Raw genomic sequence first — 18,151 nt, 5'->3', positions numbered from 1 at the left:
CTAATTAAAAAGCTGATGTTGATTATCTTGGCCACATTCCTCTGTTAATTTCACTTTCATATCACTGCAAAAATATCTTAAAATGGATATTTTGAAAACCCAGCAATTACAGCATTTCCATGGATACAGAGCAAGGAGAGAGAATTCTGACTGGACAATCTCTGGAGAGCAGATGACACCTGCTACCAATGTCTTTTCCCTGGACAGAACAAAGAAAAGGGGACTCGGGTAAACGCTTCTCCGCACATCCTCTCTAGCTCTCCAGACCGGCCAACAGCCAGCTGCCCTACTGTCCCCAGGCAAAAAGAAGATATTTGAAAGTTCAGCACAATATGTACTAATAGCTGAGGCTCTGGACACATAAGAAAGTCCCAAGCACATGTTTGTCATTTTTCTTTTATTTGGTGACAGAGACCATGAGAGAGACAAAGAGAGGGACAGACAGGGACAGTCAGGAAGGAAGAGAGATGAGAAGCATCAATTCTTTGTTGTGGCTCCTTAGGTGTTCACTGATTAATTTCTCATATGCGCCTTGACCGGGGGAGGGGGGCTACAGCAGAGCGAGTGACCCCTTGCTCAAGCCAGTGACCTTGGGCTTCAAGCCAGTGACCTTTGGGCTCAAGCCAGTGACCACAGGGTCATGTCTATGATCCCACGCTCAAGCCAGCAACCCCGCGCTCAAGCTGGTGAGCCCACGCTCAAGCCAGCAACCTTGGGATTTTAAACCTGGGTCCTCTGCATCCCAGTCCAACACTCTATCCACTGTACCACTGCCTGGTCAGGCTGTCACTTTTTGTTTTAAATCACATAGCTCTGGTAAGTATGGATGGAAAGTTTTATTTTTGTAAAATAACACTTACTGGGATTGTTTTTAATTTTCAATTGAAAAATGCCATTGAAGAAAACATACAACAAAAAAATATGCAAAGAAAAATTAAATCAGCCATAACATTCTTAACTTCTTTGTACACTTCTTTCTAATCTTTATTCTATGTGTGTGATTAAAGTTAGGGTCATGCTGGAGATGCAGTTTTTTATGTATTATAACACAAACTCTTTCTCATGCCAATAAATTATCTCTGACAAGGTGATTTATAATAACTATACAATATTTCACTATACAAACACATTATCATTTGCTTAATGAATCACCCAACATGGGAAATTAAGATGGTTTCTAATTACTCAAGATTATGAGTAATACTGCAATGAAGTGGTTAGAAGGTTTTAACCCTCCATCCAGACTCCTACGGTCGCCAAAATTCACAGAGCAGGACAAACAGGATTAAGCAGTTTCTTCAGTCTGAAGAAGAAATGAGCCTGGAGGAGATCTTTTTCATATCTTTCTTCTGTCTTCTCTCTGATCCTAATTAGAGTAAATCTTTTGATGTAGAAAGTAGGCAAAAGTAAAATTATGAACTTAACCTATAGAGTCAGAGGAAGTCTAGGTCAAATCATTTATGAAGATGAATATTTAGTTCCTGCTCAAAAACCTCCTATAAAAAAGGGGGCTTTGATTCCTTCAAAATTACATCCTACAATGACATTCCGTTACACATTGGCACTAATGCAAAAACTCAGCAAATAATAGGTAGGTAGGAGAAAAAAAAGAAAGGAGGGAAGAAGGATGGAGTTAACCATAAGAAGGCAGGAAGGATCTATGACGACATTCACCAGCAGCCCCAATACCACCCATGGTCACTTCAGTACAACTGAGCAGCTCATCCATTCACTCTATCTACTGTAAGAGGGAAAAACAATCATAGCAATCCAAAATTTCCTAACAGACTTGTAGATTTGGCTACTAAACTTGTCTTGGGTAAAAAGCCAGGAGTTTGCCTATAGAATCAAGAGGAAGGAGTCAAAAGTTATTAGGCTCATGATCAAACAGGAATCACACTTGGTAGGGCTTAAGAGGTGGCATGTTGAGAGGTATTAAATAGAATATGGAAAGATCAAACCACAGGAGTTCCTTCTTCATTAGACTATCCAAGGATGCTCACTTCTACCTACCTAACAAATGCATTTCTGCTTGCCATACAGGTCTTAGAAAAAAGCCCCCTTAGGTAATTCAGATTCCCTACCCTACTCCCCTTTATCTATGTTGTCTATAGGGTTCAAGTCGAAGAACTGGAGTAGATGAAACATGATTGAATGGGCCACCCCCCCATTTTTTCTTCCTTTTTAAAAATGAAATGACTAGCTTTCCATCGTCAAGGAAACCTGTTCAGTATCTTTTCAGCCTCTCTGTGTATCTGAGACAGTGGCAGAAATGAACAGTAGAATCTATATCTGCACATCTAAACCCACATGCATACTCTATGTATGAGCACTTCGGATTTCATGAAGAAGAGCCAGTCAGTTCAGTGTGATCCCAGCACCATTGATAGAAGTGTGAACATGGTGCTATGGGTTCTGGTCCCGTCTGGGTAGGAAGTTAAAAGTGCCAGGGAAGAATTTCAAGGAAAGATGATGCCAGAGTTGAATTGTTAAGTTCCTTATTAAGCCTACTTTAGACATGCTCTGAGGATAAACTTGGGAGGAAGTTTTCTACCAGGAAAAAGAATAGGTGCTAGTATATATATTGTACTGCTCAGTTTTGCAACAACCATCATCATAATGATCACAAAGTAACAAAGATTAAGTAATTTTCCCAAATGCACACAGCATGCCCAGTGAAGATCTCGACTGGGAAACCAGACCTCTAGCTGCACTTAATGTGTGTATGTGTAGAACTTCTATGTGTGCATGTGTGCACATATACATACGCATATACATGTACATGTGAACACAATGCATAGGTGTGTGCCTACATACACACAAGTCTTACCCTCTACTGTTTAGAGTAGGGGCTCAACAGACCAGTTTGGGGTCGGCCAGTGAGTGCGAGGGAGCAGCGGACATAAAGTCCCGCTGGTCCGGACAAACAGCTCTTCCATGACAGCCACTCAATATGATGCTTTTCTTTCCACCCTGAAAAGAAGTCAGAATCTGTTGGTCTGAGGGCTACAGATCTCTTGAATAGAAGGATCCTCAAAATCACACAGCCCTTTGCATCCCGGCAGGACTGCCACTGACTTCTCTCATAGTTTGGGATTCCCGAGGAAAGAGATGGTGCTACTTCCTGGCAGCCTCCTGCTTCTCCTGCAGCCTCTCTTCCCTGGCCTGTATGTAAAAGTCTGTGTGGCAAAGGAGAGACAATGTGGGCCCTGGGGTGCGAAAGGCTTGGGGTCAATTCCTACACATCCGAGCTGCAAGACCTTAGGCGGATTATGAAGTTCTCTGATATGTAAAATTGGGATGAAAATGATCATTCTCATGGCTATTGATTAGACAGATTACATAGCACACAGTAGGTGTTAAACACCGTTTGGTTCCGGTTTTCTTTCTCCACCTGCTCCCTTTAGTTCTATTTCATAGAACATAATCTTATAAGCTGAGCCTCAGTGAGAAAACAAGTCTCAGGTTCAGACAGGACCAAGCTCAGCAAGGGTTGTGACATGCGTGGGAAAACAAAGGTTAGTGACTAGTCCCGCCTCCCATACTCACAGCCTGGGCGGCAATTCACATTTCTCAGCTAAGGCTCCCCTCCCCTCAAGCCCCTCTTTGGGGTTTGAAAGTGTGAAGAGGAAAAAGAAGAGTAAGGAGCAGGAAGGAGAGCAGAGGGGAGGTGGAGGCACGGGAGGAAGGGAGGGAGGCAGCAGGAGTGGGCAGCAGTTGAGAACAAGGCTCGGTCCTCAGGGAGGCCGGCGTGGTCCCTGCATCCCAAGAAGCTCTGTGACCTAAGTTCTTTCCCCAGCCTGAGCTCCCCACTTGAAAATATGTTTAATAAACCCTATAGCATCAGATTGCCATGAGGACTGTATGTGATGATCTATGTTTCTGACAAGTAGGAGGTAGGTACCCAATTAAAAAATATATACTAGCTAAGATATATTGAATGCTTGCAGTGAACCAGATCTTAGGCTTACTAGTTCAGGCTTAATTCCTATGATTAATTATTATAATTTTTGATATCAAATAAAGAAAAAAGAGAAGAAAAAGAAAGCCATATTGAATTCACATTAGAACCATAAGGGGTCGTAGGGCCACCGAGTCCAACTGCATACTTTTCTAGAGGAGGCTCCGCAGGGCCAGGGACAGAGCGATTCACACGAGGTCACATGGTTCTACAGCAGTGGAATCTGAACGAGACTTGAAGTCTCCTGGCTCCATGTACAGAAGGTGGGAGATGTAGCTAGAAAGGGCTCCTAGAAGCCATGGTCACTCTTTCAGGAGTGGCACTTCCATGGAGACTGACCTAGTCCCCGTCCCCCAACCCCGGGTGGCCAGCACCCCCACAGCCTCACAAGGAACAGGACTCCTGTTCATTCATGCTCCGTTCCATCACCCGCAGTTCACAATGAAAGGAGAACACACATGCCTTTGGTTTCTGAGACCGTTATTAAGAATCGGGTGAGCCCCAAGCAAGCAGACAACCAGGCAGGAAAACCTGGATTAAGGCTAAGCCCCTTGCTTCACAGACACTCATCAGAGAGCGGCTGCGTGTCCCGTAGAGAGGAAGCAGAGCCAGCTGCGGGCGCTCGCCAGCCCTTCATCTGCCTGGGGAATCTCAGTTTAGAAAACATTATCTTTACATGTTTTTCTCTGATAGGCACTGCAGTGATTTGCATTCATTCCCACACAGTGTCAGAAAGCCTGTGAAGTAGTAATAACCAGGCTTCTTAATGCATTTCAAATTTCAAAAATCAACTTAATTATGTAGGGTTAATTTTTTTTTTCCTGAGCAGCAATCACACTTTAATTAATACTTCATTAAAACGAATTCCTCGGGGAACACAAGCATGCATGTACCTAATGAATATGCCTGCCAAGGGTGTTATTATAGAAGATGCTAAATGGTGCCTCCTTGCTGGCCACTTACTCAATTTCAGAGTGCCCCATGTTAATCAGAAATGAAAAGCCATTGCAGCTTTGCAACCCTCCTCTCCTGAGCCTGTCTGTCCTGCCAACAACATAACCCATCCTCCGGCCCCTGTGTCCACCTCCTGATTGACTCGGGCAGATGTAGGGCCAGCCCACTTCCTCCTGTGGAGGGCACCTCAGTCCCCCTCCCATCACTGCCGGTCACTCCACAACTAGGCAACAACAGAACTTACTTTAATATCACCCTGTGGCAGAGCTCAGTATGAATATTTAATCTTCTGGGGTTTTTTAAAATAAAATAACATAGAACACATTTGCAAACTGTATGTTTCTTGTTGGCAGCCAAGATGATCCAAGCTCTGCAGGATTCTGATTTCTGACACGAAACAGCAATCAAGAGCAACTGGGTGCACAGTGGAAAGGGAGTCTGTGATCCTCATACTTCCTCTGAGAGTGACTATTTCCACACCAGGCATCCCCAAATTTCTTCAGCTAAGGACCCAGCTGAGTCTAGCAGACTTGGGAAACCACCTGCCTCAGTGGCCCCCTCACCCTCACTAGAAACGAGGTGGAAATTTTGTCCCACATTGTTTGTGACCTAAGTACAGGTTAACAGGAGCAAATTGCTAGTATCATCAACCTTAGGACATCCGTAACCCCCAGGCCACCCAGGACGCTGAGCATACCCTGAGGGTCACTATGCTAGGAAACTGACCTGACCCTTGCCAGAACGAACCATCCCAACCAGTGCGCCTTCTGCACCAGCTGCTCTTACCTCCTTGGTGTGTGTGTGGAAGGAGACAGACATGTCCAGGAGAAGCTTCCGCTGCTCCACCCTGCGCACGAAGTCCTGGATGCGCACCTCCAGGTGCCGAGCTGCCTTGTAGATCTCCTCCGGGTCACATTCCCCGGTCTGCGCCAGCTGCTCTGCTGCTTCTAAAAGCTTGTCCGCATTGGTGTATGTATTCTGCCGGCAACAAAAGTGAGAGAAAGTCAACTTGCTGTCGTGAACCAAGCTTTGCGCCTTCCCCCGGCCCACCCGGGGCTGCCCGGAGCTGGAGCGCAAGGCGTGGGCGCTGAGCCGGCAGCTCCCTGATCTGGCACGGAGGAGCTGAGCGCTGAGCCCGCCCGCCGCCTCGCAGCAAGCTAGCAGCCTGCCTGGCAGCCTGGCACATAAGTGGGCACTAGCGAGGTGCCTCCTGAGCGCCTGGGATTTCTCGGAGGTGGGGTGCCCTGGAAAGAAGCAAGGAGACATGTGAGAGTCTCCAGTCCCCATTGGCTCCTTGACCCACTCTGACCCTTAAGAAGATCCATCACTGCCTTGGCAGCTCAGGCTGTCGCTGCCACAGCCTAAATGCCTCACCCACAAAGACGGTCTGGGCTGCTAGTGAGACACCAGGGAAACAATCCCTGGGAGACTCGTCGACTTTTCCCCCAAGTTCCTGGTAACTACGAGTGTTTATCTTTTGAAACAGAGCTATCTCTTAGGAGGGGAAGGGGTCAGCAACTGAGGGAGCAGACAGAAGGAAGCTGCCTCAGCCGGAGTGCAGAGATGCAGGCTGTTCCCTGCACAGGGAAGGCTTCTTGCTTGCAGGAAGGTTGGGGAGGATGCTGTGGATTTTTGTTTATTACAAGCTACTGCACCCACACACACATTCACACACCCTCCTCCAACCCGTCTGTATACACCGTGCTATTCTCCAGGGCATTTTAAACACCAACCAACTTGTAGTTATTATTCATCACAATGTAACAGTTATTGCACATATGCCACAGATACACCTTTTCCTTAGCAGAATTCCTTTTAAAAAGATCTGATATTCTCCAATTTCAAGCTAATGAATTAGGTGTACATTATATTTCTTAATATTGCCACAGTCACAAAATGTCCTAGAGTATGAGTGTGGTGACAAGTGGTGACTGGTGATGGTGTGCATCTGGCAGCCGAAACACTCAGTAGCAAACACAAAGTAGATGGAGACCGGAAATGGATTTGTGAGCCATGACTGTATGGTGCTTTATTTCACCCATGGAGAAGAGGCCTACAGCCTCCATGGAGTTTTTTTGACTCCCCCAAAGACCTGGGTGTTAAGGGTTGAATCATGTCTCCTCTAAATTCATCTGTTAAAGTTCTAACCCCCCCAGTACCTCCCAATGTGACCTCCTTTCAAAACCGTCACTGCAGATGTAATTAGTTAAGATGAAGTCAGAGTGAAGTAGGGTGGCTCCCTAGTTCAATATGACTGGTGTCCTTACAAAAAGAACTCCAGGTGAAGAGTCGGACACACACACAGGCAGAAAGCCCTGTCATGATGAAGTCAGAGATCTGAGGCTGTACGACACGCCAGGGAGTGACAAAGACTGCCAGAAACCAGCAGGAGTTAGGCAAAGGCACGGGGACAGATCCCCCACATATCCCGCAGAAAGCACCAACCCTCCTGACACCCTGATCTCGGACTTACAGCTTCCAGAACGGCGAGACAACACAGTTCTGTTGTGTGAGCTTCTCTGTTTGAGGAACTTAGTTCAGGCAGCCCCAGCAAACTGATATATACTAGGGTAGAAACTTTCAGAGACCGCTGCCCCAGCCTCTTGGTGATACATGGGCAGATCTTCAGCAGACGCTTGTCACGGCTTTGAGGAACACCAGGAGAGGCCTCAGTGGATCCTTAACACATGTGGTCTGAAAAGCAACTGCTCTAAGCGAACACTGACGCAAAGCCGGTGAGGTGGGAGCGGGGACAGAACTGAACAGGAAGAAACACCCTTTGGCTCTACCTGGGGAATTGCTGGTAAAACAAATGATCCTGGTGTGAAGAAAGAGGTTTTTTCACTGAGATAATAAGGGTATACTGATTCTGAAAGTAAATGAAGGAAGCACTCAGAGTCAGGACGGAAATCCTGGGAGAGCGCAGTGGCAGGCAGCGGAAGACCGCTGTGCTGCGGGCCAGGCTCCGGGCGGCTCTTACAGGGTTGTCCACAGTCTCTAGGAAACAGACCCAGAGCTGATGGAAGACAGTGTTTTCAGGAACTCCTCAGATCCTCCACTTTTAACTTAAAGGAATCTCAGGAAACCCCAAAGAAACCCAGAGGTTGTGACTTTATATTTTCTAGCCAATAAATAAAAATTTGTAGCAAAGCCAATGCAAGCTTTCAAGTTATGTTTGGGACCAAAAGAGATAAATAAAAAGCAAAACTGAAGTGCCCACAGCTTGTAGGGTGGATACTTTTGTCCCGGTTTGCCCAAGACTTTTCTGGTTTCACATCCAGAAAGCCTGCCAATCCTGGGCAAATCGGGATGGCTGGTCACCCTAACACACACCCAACACTGTAGGTCTCTCAGGAGTACAGACACATATACAATGTACCTGCCTCCAAGGAGAATAAAATCATTCTTGAGAGAAATAATATGACAACACCTAAAATGGAGCATGCAGCACAATAATAGATAATTAGAGGTTCAAGTTTCTCTACACAATATGGGTGTCAAGAAGAAAAGGAGTAAAAACTGAGAATAATAGCTAATACAGTGGTACCTTGAAATATGAACAGACCAACATACGAATTTTTTAAGATACTAGCTGCGACTCGGTCTGTATTTTTGTTCAAGATCCAAGCGAAATTCCGAGATACGAGTTGTGATTCAGGAAGCTGCCGCTAGTTGGCGCATTGGCGCACGGGTCCAATATCGGCAGTTTGATATACGAGTTGACTGACTGACGAGCTCAGTTTCAGAATGAATTAAATTTATATCTCAAGGTACCACTGTAATGATTAAATATTTTGCACATTTCAAAGACAATTTGAAAGCTTTATATGCAAATTAACTCATTTAATCTTTGCAATAAATCTGTGGAGTTGGTACAGCCACCAGATCCATTTTACAGATACAGAAACTAAGGCAACAAGAATTTCTGGCCAAGGTCACATGTCTCATAAGTGGTAGAATGAAATCAAAATCTTGTTGTCTAGCTTTGGGGCCCGAGTTCCAAACCATTTCTCCACAGTGTCAGATGAAGAAGGGTCTGGAACGCCACGCTAAGGTGTTTTCCTCCCCAGTCGTGGGAAGCCACTGAGCAGTTCTGAGGAGAAGAGGGGTATAACCGGTGAACAGTTTGTAGAGACTCTACCCTGCCTCTGTCCAGAGTGAAGGCTGAGTGTGTGGATGGGCAGGGTTAGCAGAGAATGGAGGCTCCTCATACACAGGACTCTCTTTTGCCGACGGCGCACCATTTATCTCATACCACAGCCATGCTCATGGTAACAATGTGCTTCCATGGGTATTTCCCCACGGTCTGTGTGCTCCTGAAAGGTGGGTTCCGTGGCTCATTCAACCTTGGTGCTTCATGCCAGGCACCGGGCTGGTACACAATGGGCACTTACTATATGTCTGCTGGACAAACAAGACTCAGAGATGGGAATGAGCATGGTGTGTTTGGATCTGGCGAGTCATCCTAAGATTGCGGAGTGGCACTATGTCACATTGGATAAGGAAGGGAAGGGCCAGAGAAGAGATTTTAGAGAGAGGAAGGGACTGTGAAGACAGGTGAGAGGGCAATGGAGTCAGCATTAAAAGCTGGGCTCCCTGCTCTACCCACTGCCCAGCCCTCCTCCCCCTCAGTACCAGAAAGGGCTTCTCAAATTCAGATCCAGTCATCCTGCTCTTCTCTTTAAAACTGCTCAGTAGCTTCTCCCTGTCTTTGGGGTAAAACGCTCGACTGTGGCCTTTCTTCCTCTGACACGTGTGTTTTCCCTTCAGTATCAGCTCACATCACTGCCCCCAAACAGCCGTGAAACAAATGGCTTACTCTCCCAGAAACTCAGCACTAGACGTTGCTTCTGTGCTTCTGACTGGATGTCCTTCCTCTACTTTCCTCCTTGACCAACTCTCACTGTTAAGACCCAGTGCAGGCATCACTTCCTCCAGGAAGTCCACCCTCATATCCACTTCCCTCCTAAGGCTGGCTTAGGTGCGCTCCTCGGGGCTCCTGGAGTGAGCTGTGCTGACCCTTCCCGTGGTACCTGTCATATTCTCAAGCAAATGTTTGCCTTTCTCATCCACTTAGGGGCAAAAAATGTCTTTTACCTCTTTTCCTTAGTGCCTGGCACCAAAGTGCTCAACGAATATAGTGAATGAATTAATAGATTACAGACTACATTAATCCCCACCAATCCTAATATTCATTGAATATCTGGCATTAAGACCTTACATGCTAGAAATCATGCTCAATGTTCAATCCCATTTGATTTATCCTACTGCCTGGCACAGTCTTAAAGCAGGACTGACTATGCTTACAGAATATAAACTAGAATATTATCAATGATAATATTCTGACAAGCATACTACACTGATGCTTGTCATTGCCCCAAATTGGGACAAAAATCACAACAGGCATCTGTTCACCTTCTGACCAAATCAACAACAGTTTCTGTCCCAGGGCCAGAGTTCAGCCTTAATTATGAGTGTAGTTCCTAGGCATCCCTTGGTTTCCCAGCCTCCTAGCCTTTGCCTTGGACTTGACCCCTTATTAATATTTCCAACATGATATGCTGGGATATGGGTGCTGGGATAGCAATCCCTCGGCCCTTGAGACTCTGGTCTGTGGGAGCCAGAGCCCTGAGTCAGAGATTTGGGCTACGGTTCCTGTTCTTCCCTCCCAACCCCCATCCCTGTGTCAACCAGGTAAAATGCTCGATAATTCAGCCCTTAAGCCTACCTTTCATTCCCATTGGTGCACCCTTAGCGCATTCCTGTTTTCCTTTCTCCTCAGGAAAGAAACAGAACATACTAGAATAACTGGTCTCTGGAAATACAAGCACCCCAACAACACAGGTGTGGTTTCAGACTCCCTGGGCTGAAGCAGAGGGGAAGGGGGTTGAAGAGTCAATGAATGGAAACACTTCTGGTGTCAAGAGCTGACTGACTCCCGTGATAATGTGGAGCTAGCATCCTGAGCTCTATGCTCCAGGGATGAGGAAGGATGAGCCCGAGAAGTCACTTATTATTCAAAGAGGCCATGTGAACTGGAGAATGTGACTACCAGAGAACCAGGAAATACTCCCTCCCTAATGACTGTTTCCCAGGCTGGCCTGGCTGGGACCAATGAGAAGTGAGAGGAAAGAAGCAAAAGCACACAAGCATCAGGGAGAAGGACATGGGATCACAGGTACTGGGGAGGGGACAGACTTATCTCTGGGTCTTGACATTGGGAATGGAAGGCAAATCAAGGTAATGCCTCAAATCTCACATTTGAATAGTACTTTACAGGTGACAAGTACATCTCTTTCCCCTCTATTCCGTGCCCAATAGGGGCAGATCTGCAGAGAATCCATCTGTGTGCGAGGAAACCACTGAGGCTGGGGAAAGAACCACCTGAAAGGATGGTTTCTAGCACTCCCACAGGGCTATGAAGAGTGCCTGCTCCCACCAGTCAGACTGGAAAACCTCACAACTCACTGGGTATGGGGTAGAGTGCTTGGGAGAGCCTTGCCTCATCAGGGGTGAATACTAATCCCTAGACTGAGCACTGTGCTGGTCTTGCCTAACAATTTGTTTTTCTTTTTAAGTGGGAGAGGGGAGATAGTGAGATAGATTCCTGCATGTGCCCTGACCAGCATCAACCTGGCAACCCCCATCTGGGGCAGATGCTCAAATCAACTGAGCTACTCTTAGTGCCAAAGGCCGATGACTGAACCAATCCAGCCACTGGCTGTGGGAGAGGAAGAGAGATAGAAGGGGAGGGGAAGAGAAGCAGATGGGTGCCTCCCATATGTGCACTGACCAGTGTTGGTCAAATAAGTTTGTAAACTATGATTTTTTAATTGATTTTAATTTATTGTGTTTACATAGTTTCTAGTGTTGCCCTGAATGCATCCCCACTGTAAACTATGATTTTTATGTTTGCTTGCTTATAGTTCGCATTGGGGGCTGGGCAGCGCCAGGTAATTGTGGTCTGTGAAATTGCAAATTACCTTCCTGCTTGAGAAGGGTCATTGTGTTGCTAATGTTTGCTGGAGGAGAGGTTTTGCACCAGAAAGTTTTGAAAAAAAGAGGGAGAAGAGGCAAAAAGAAGCCATGTTTGCAGAGTGAGAGTGGAGAGAATGCAGAGCACTGAAGAAGAAGCCAGTTTGTACACAGACAGAGAAGGTGTACAGATGGGGAACCAGAAGTGAGGGGCTTTTGTGAGCTCCGCTGAGACTGGCAGGGCCTTTGATGCTAGGAGAAGATTCTCTTGGTTGTGGAACTGGAGAATGTGTCAGGGCTTTGGGAGCTCAAAATGAGTGAAAGGGAAGTGTTTTCCGGGTGTGTTTGCTTGTTGGCCAGTACGAAACTCTAATAAAGGAATGGCCCACCATTTTTTGGCTCCACTGTTTCTTTACTGTCTGTCCAAATTCAATGAGAACCTGCATGTGAATGACCACAACAGCTGTGACTACTGGCCATACATCAGGGATCGAACCTCGGATTTCTGCATGCCAGGCTGACACTATATCCACTGAGCCAACTGGCCAGGGCTTGCCTAGCAAATTTTAAAAGAAAGACCTGAAGGGATCCAACTTATTTCAAGTAACTTAACATATCACAGTACAAAGCTTAATACACACACACACACACACACACACACACACACTTGACAAAGTAAAATTCACAAGGTCTACTATCTAGTAAAAGATTAAAAATTATCAGGCATACCAGAAGCAAAAATATATATGATATATAACCTATAATGAAGAGAAAAATGAATCAAAACTGACCCAGAACTGACATATATCTTAATGTTAACAAACAGGAAATTAAAAATGATTATTATAACTATTTCATATGCTCAAAAGTTAAGTAGAGAAATTAAAGACATAAAAAAAGACCTTGTACTTCAAGAGATGAAAAATATGCTGGATGATATTAACAGCAGGTTAGACATTATAGAAGAAAAGATTACTGCATTGAGAATACAGCAATAGAAATTATTCAAAATGAAATGCTGAGAGAAAAAAATGATTTTATAAAATGAAGCATCAGTGACCTGTGTGACAACTTTAAGCAAGCCAAATACATTAATTAAAATCCCTAAAGGAGGGGAAGGGAAGTAGAAAAGACATTTGAAAACAAAATGACCAAAAAGCTTTCAAACTTAATGAAACTATAAATCCCCAGATCCAAGAAACTCAGCAAACCCTCAAAAGAAGAAACACAAGAAATACTAAGGCACATAAAAATCTAATGAAATCAAGTGGGAAAGAAAGAAAAAATATTAAAAGTGACCAAAGGAACAAGATAAACAATGTCAGCAGACTTCTCATAAAAAATACTGCAAGTAAGAGTAGAACAACATCTTTAAAGTAAACACAACAAAAACTGTCAACCCAGAATTCTATTTCCTAAACAAAAACTTTTCAAAACCAAAGATGAAATGAAGACATACCAAGGCATACAAAAGCTAAAAGAATTTTTCACTAGCAGACTTGAATGACAAGAAAGGTTAAAAGAAGTCTGTCAGGAAGAAGAAAAATGTTAACAATTGGAAATGTGGATCCAAACACAGAATGAAAAGCACCAGATATTCTAACTATATGGGTAAACCTGTCAGACTTTTTCTTATTATTTAAATCACTTTAAAAGATAGTTGAATGTCTAAACAAAAATAATAACATAATATGGGGTTTATAGCATACATGTCAACAAAACATAGGACAACAATAGCACAAAGCCAGGAAGGGAGAAAAAGAAGTATACTACTGTAAAGTTCTTATGCTATATGTAAAGTAGCATAATATCACTTGATGGTAAACTGTGATAAATTAAAAACACATTCTATAAACCCTAAAGCAAACATTAAAGTAACAAAATAAAGAATTATAACTAATAAGCCAACAAAGGAGATAAAATGAAATCATGAATATATTCAATTTAGGACGTCATAGAAATGGCGCCGTGAGGACACGTGCCAAAAAATCTCCCCAAAATTTCAACAAGTTCAACAACCAGAGACAGAAAAACCTATCCTTGGAGCATCTGAGATTTTCACACCCTGAAGGCGAAGTGCTATCAACAAGACCACTCTCAGATGCCATTAAGAAAAAGGAAATCAAATATCATGGATACAAAAGAAAGAAAAGTAACACAGATAAATGTGGAAAAATCTATGGAGAAAAAATTTAATATATTGGAAACCTTAGATCTCAATGACAGAGAATTTAAAATAGAAATCCTAAAAATACTCAGAGATATACAAGAAAACACAGAAAGGCAATTTAGGGAGCTCAGAAAACAACTCAATGAACACAAAGAATATATTACCAAGGAAATTGAAACTATAAAAACAAATCAAACAGAGATGAAAAACTCAATTCATGAACTGAAAAACGAGGTAACAAGCTTAGCTAATAGGACAGGCCAGATAGAAGGTAGGATTAGTGACATAGAAGACAAGCAACTTGAGGCACAACAGAGAGAAGAAGAGAGAGACTTAAAAATTAAAAAAAATGAGAAAGCCCTACAGGAATTGTCTGACTCCATCAAAAAGAATAATATAAGAATAATAGGTATATCAGAGGGAGAAGAGAGAGAAAATGGAATGGAGAATTTATTCAAACAAATAATAGACGACAACTTCCCAAGCCTGTGGAAAGAACTAAAGCCTCAAATTCAAGAAGCAAACAGAACACCGAGTTTTCTTAACCACAACAAACCTACTCCAAGGCACATCAAATGAAAATGGCACAAACAAACGACAAAGAAAAAATTCTCAAGGCAGCCAGGGAAAAGAAGAATACAACATATAAAGGAAGGCCTATTAGATTATCATCAGATTTTTCAGCAGAAACTCTACAAGCTAGAAGAGAGTGGACCTCAATATTTAAAGTCCTGAAAGAGAGGAACTTTCAGCCAAGAATACTATACCCATCAAAGTTATCCTTCAAGTACGAAGGAGAAATAAAAACATTCACAAATACAGAAAAGATGAGGGAATTTATCATCAGAAAACCCCCACTCCAGGAAATACTAAAGGGGGTTTTCCAACCAGATCCAAAGAACAAAACAAAACAAAAGCACAAGTAAAATCTCCACCAAGAACACAATAAAACCAAATTTAAACTGTGACAACAAAAGCAAAAAAAAAAAAGGGGGAGAGGACAGAGATTAACAGTAGCAAAAGTCGATGAAGTGCAGAAACACTCGCAAGATAGGGTACTACAATGAATATGGTAGGTACCCTTTTTATTACTTAATGGTAACCACCCTTGAAAAAACTACCACAAAAGCACATGACTTAAAAAAGGTAGCAACAGAGGAAAGAAGTATGGAATACAAACAAACAAAAACAAATGATAAAAAAACAAAAGAGAAGAATCAAACAAGATATAAAACTAACAGAAAGCAATTTATAAAATGGCAATAGGTAATACACAAGTGTCAATAATTACACTAAACGTAAATGGATTAAACTCACCAATAAAAAGACAAAGAGTAGCAGAATGGATTAAAAAAGAAAATCCAACTGTATGCTGCCTACAAGAAACACATCTAAGCAACAAGGATAAAAACAAATTCAAAGTGAAAGGCTGGAAAACAATACTCCAAGCAAATAACATCCAAAAAAAGCAGGCGTAGCAATACTCATATCTAATAATGCTGACTACAAGACAGCAAAAGTACTCAGAGACAAAAATGGTCATTTCATAATGATTAAGGGGATGCTGAATCAAGAAGACACAGCAATTCTTAATATATATGCACCAAACCAAGGAACACCAAAATATATATAAGACAGCTACTTATTGACCTAAAAACAAAAACTGACAAAAATACAATCATACTTGGAGACCTCAATACACCACTGACGGCTCTAGATTGGTCATCCAAACAGAAAATCAATAAAGACGGTAGAGCGTCGGCCTAGCGTGCGGAGGACCCGGGTTCGATTCCCGGCCAGGGAACACAGGAGAAGCGCCCATTTGCTTCTCCACCCCTCCGCCGCGCTTTCCTCTCTGTCTCTCTCTTCCCCTCCCACAGCCAAGGCTCCATTGGAGCAAAGATGGCCCGGGCGCTGGGGATGGCTCTGTGGCCTTTGCCCCAGGCGCTAGAGTGGCTCTGGTCGCAACATGGCGACGCCCAGGATGGGCAGAGCATCGCCCCCTGGTGAGCAGAGCATCGCCCCTGGTGGGCGTGCCGGGTGGATCCCAGTTGGGCGCATGCGGGAGTCTGTCTGACTGTCTCTCCCTGTTTCCAGCTTCAGAAAAATGAAAAAAAAAAAAAATTAAAAAAAATAAATGAATAAATAAAAAAGAAAATCAATAAAGATATAGTGGCCTTAAACGAAACACTAGAGAACCTGGATATGATAGATATCTACAGGACACTTCATCCCAAAGCGACAGAGTATACATTTTTCTCTAGTGTACATGGAACATTCTCAAGAATTGACCATATGTTGGGCCATAAAAATAACATCAGCAAATTCAGAAAAATTGAAATTGTACCAAGCATATTTTCTGATCATAAAGCCTTAAAACTAGAATTCAACTGCAAAAAAGAGGGAAAAAAACCCACAAAAATGTGGAAACTAAACAACATACTTTTAAAAAATGAATGGGTCAAAGAAGAAATAAGCACAGAGATCAAAAGATATATACAGACAAATGAAAATGACAATACGACATATCAGAATCTTTGGGATGCAGCAAAAGCAGTGATAAGAGGGAAGTTCATATCACTTCAGGCCTATATGAACAAACAGGAGAGAGCCCAAGTGAACCACTTAACCTCACACCTTTAGGAACTGGAAAAAGAAGAACAAAAACAACCCAAAACCAGCCAAAGAAAGGATATAATAAAAGTCAGAGCAGAAATAAATGAAATAGAGAACAAAAGAACTATAGAAAAAATTAATAGAACAAGGAGCTGGTTCTTTGAAAAGATCAACAAAATTGACAAACCCTTGGCAAGACTTACCAAGGAAAAAAGAGAAAGAACTCATATAAACAAAATCCAAAATGAAAGAGGAGAAATCACCACGGACATCGTAGATATACAAAGAATTATTGTAGATTACTATGAAAAACTTTATGCCACTAAATTCAACAACTTAGAAGAAATGGAAAAATTCCTAGAACAATACAACCTTCCTAGACTGAGTCATGAAGAAGCAGAAAGCCTAAACAGACCTATTAGTAGAGAAGAAATAGAAAAAACCATTAAAAACCTCCCCAAAAATAAAAGTCCAGGCCCAGACGGCTATACTAGTGAATTCTATCAAACATTCAAAGAAGACTTGGTCCCTATTCTACTGAAAGTCTTCCAAAAAATTGAAGAAGAAGCAATACTTCCAAACACATTTTATGAGGCCAACATAACCCTCATACCGAAACCTGGCAAGGATGGCACAAAAAAAGAAAACTACAGACCAATATCTCTAATGAATACAGATGCTAAAATACTAAACGAAATACTGGCAAACCGAATACAACAACATATTAAAAAAATAATACATCATGATCAAGTGGGATTCATCCCAGAATCTCAAGGATGGTTCAACATACATAAAACGGTTAACGTAATACACCACATCAACAAAACAAAGAACAAAAACCACATGATCTTATCAATAGATGCAGAAAAGGCATTCGATAAAATACAACACAACTTTATGTTTAAGACACTCAACAAAATGGGTATAGAAGGAAAATATCTCAACATGATAAAGGCCATACATGATAAACCATCAGCCAACATCATATTAAGTGGCATAAAATGAGGACTTTCCACCTTAAATCAGGAACAAGACAGGGTTGTCCACTCTCTCCACTCTTATTTAACATGGTGTTAGAAGTTCTGGCCAGAGCAATCAGACAAGAGAAAGAAAGAAAAGGCATCCATATCAGAAAAGAAGAAGTAAAGGTATCACTTTTTGTGGATGATATGATCCTATACATCGAAAATCCTAAAGACTCCACAAAAAGATTACTAGAAACAATAAACTAATACAGTGAGGTTGCAGGATACAAAATTAACATACAAAAGTCCATAGCCTTTCTCTATGTCAACAATGAAATATTAGAAAATGAACTAAAAAAAAATAATCCCCTTCACAATTGCAACAAAAAAAATAAAATACCTAGGAATAAACATAACAAAGAATGTAAAGGACCTATATAACGAAAACTACAAAGCATTGTTAAGGGAAATCGAAAAAGATACAACGAGATGGAAAAATATTCCTTGTTC

The 18,151-nt window shown here is 42.6% G+C and overlaps 1 protein-coding gene across 8 annotated transcripts in view; it reads right to left on the bottom strand.

Moving 5' to 3' along the window:
* LOC136379840 (kalirin) overlaps window positions 1-18,151 on the bottom strand; it is a 635,535-nt gene that overhangs the window by 223,645 nt on the left and 393,739 nt on the right. For all 8 annotated transcript variants that reach the window (XR_010746806.1, XM_066347435.1, XM_066347437.1 and 5 more), the window contains exon 11: window positions 5,702-5,893. Coding sequence is in view for 7 of the 8 variants with exons in the window: in XM_066347435.1 (XP_066203532.1) it covers window positions 5,702-5,893 (192 nt within the window). In the remaining variant the exon portion in view is untranslated. The remainder of the gene's footprint in view (window positions 1-5,701; window positions 5,894-18,151) is intronic.

This window comes from Saccopteryx leptura, chromosome 8 (genome assembly GCF_036850995.1).
Source record: "Saccopteryx leptura isolate mSacLep1 chromosome 8, mSacLep1_pri_phased_curated, whole genome shotgun sequence".
NCBI classification, from domain to species: domain Eukaryota; kingdom Metazoa; phylum Chordata; class Mammalia; order Chiroptera; family Emballonuridae; genus Saccopteryx; species Saccopteryx leptura.
This window is presented reverse-complemented; position numbering and strand designations above follow the sequence as displayed.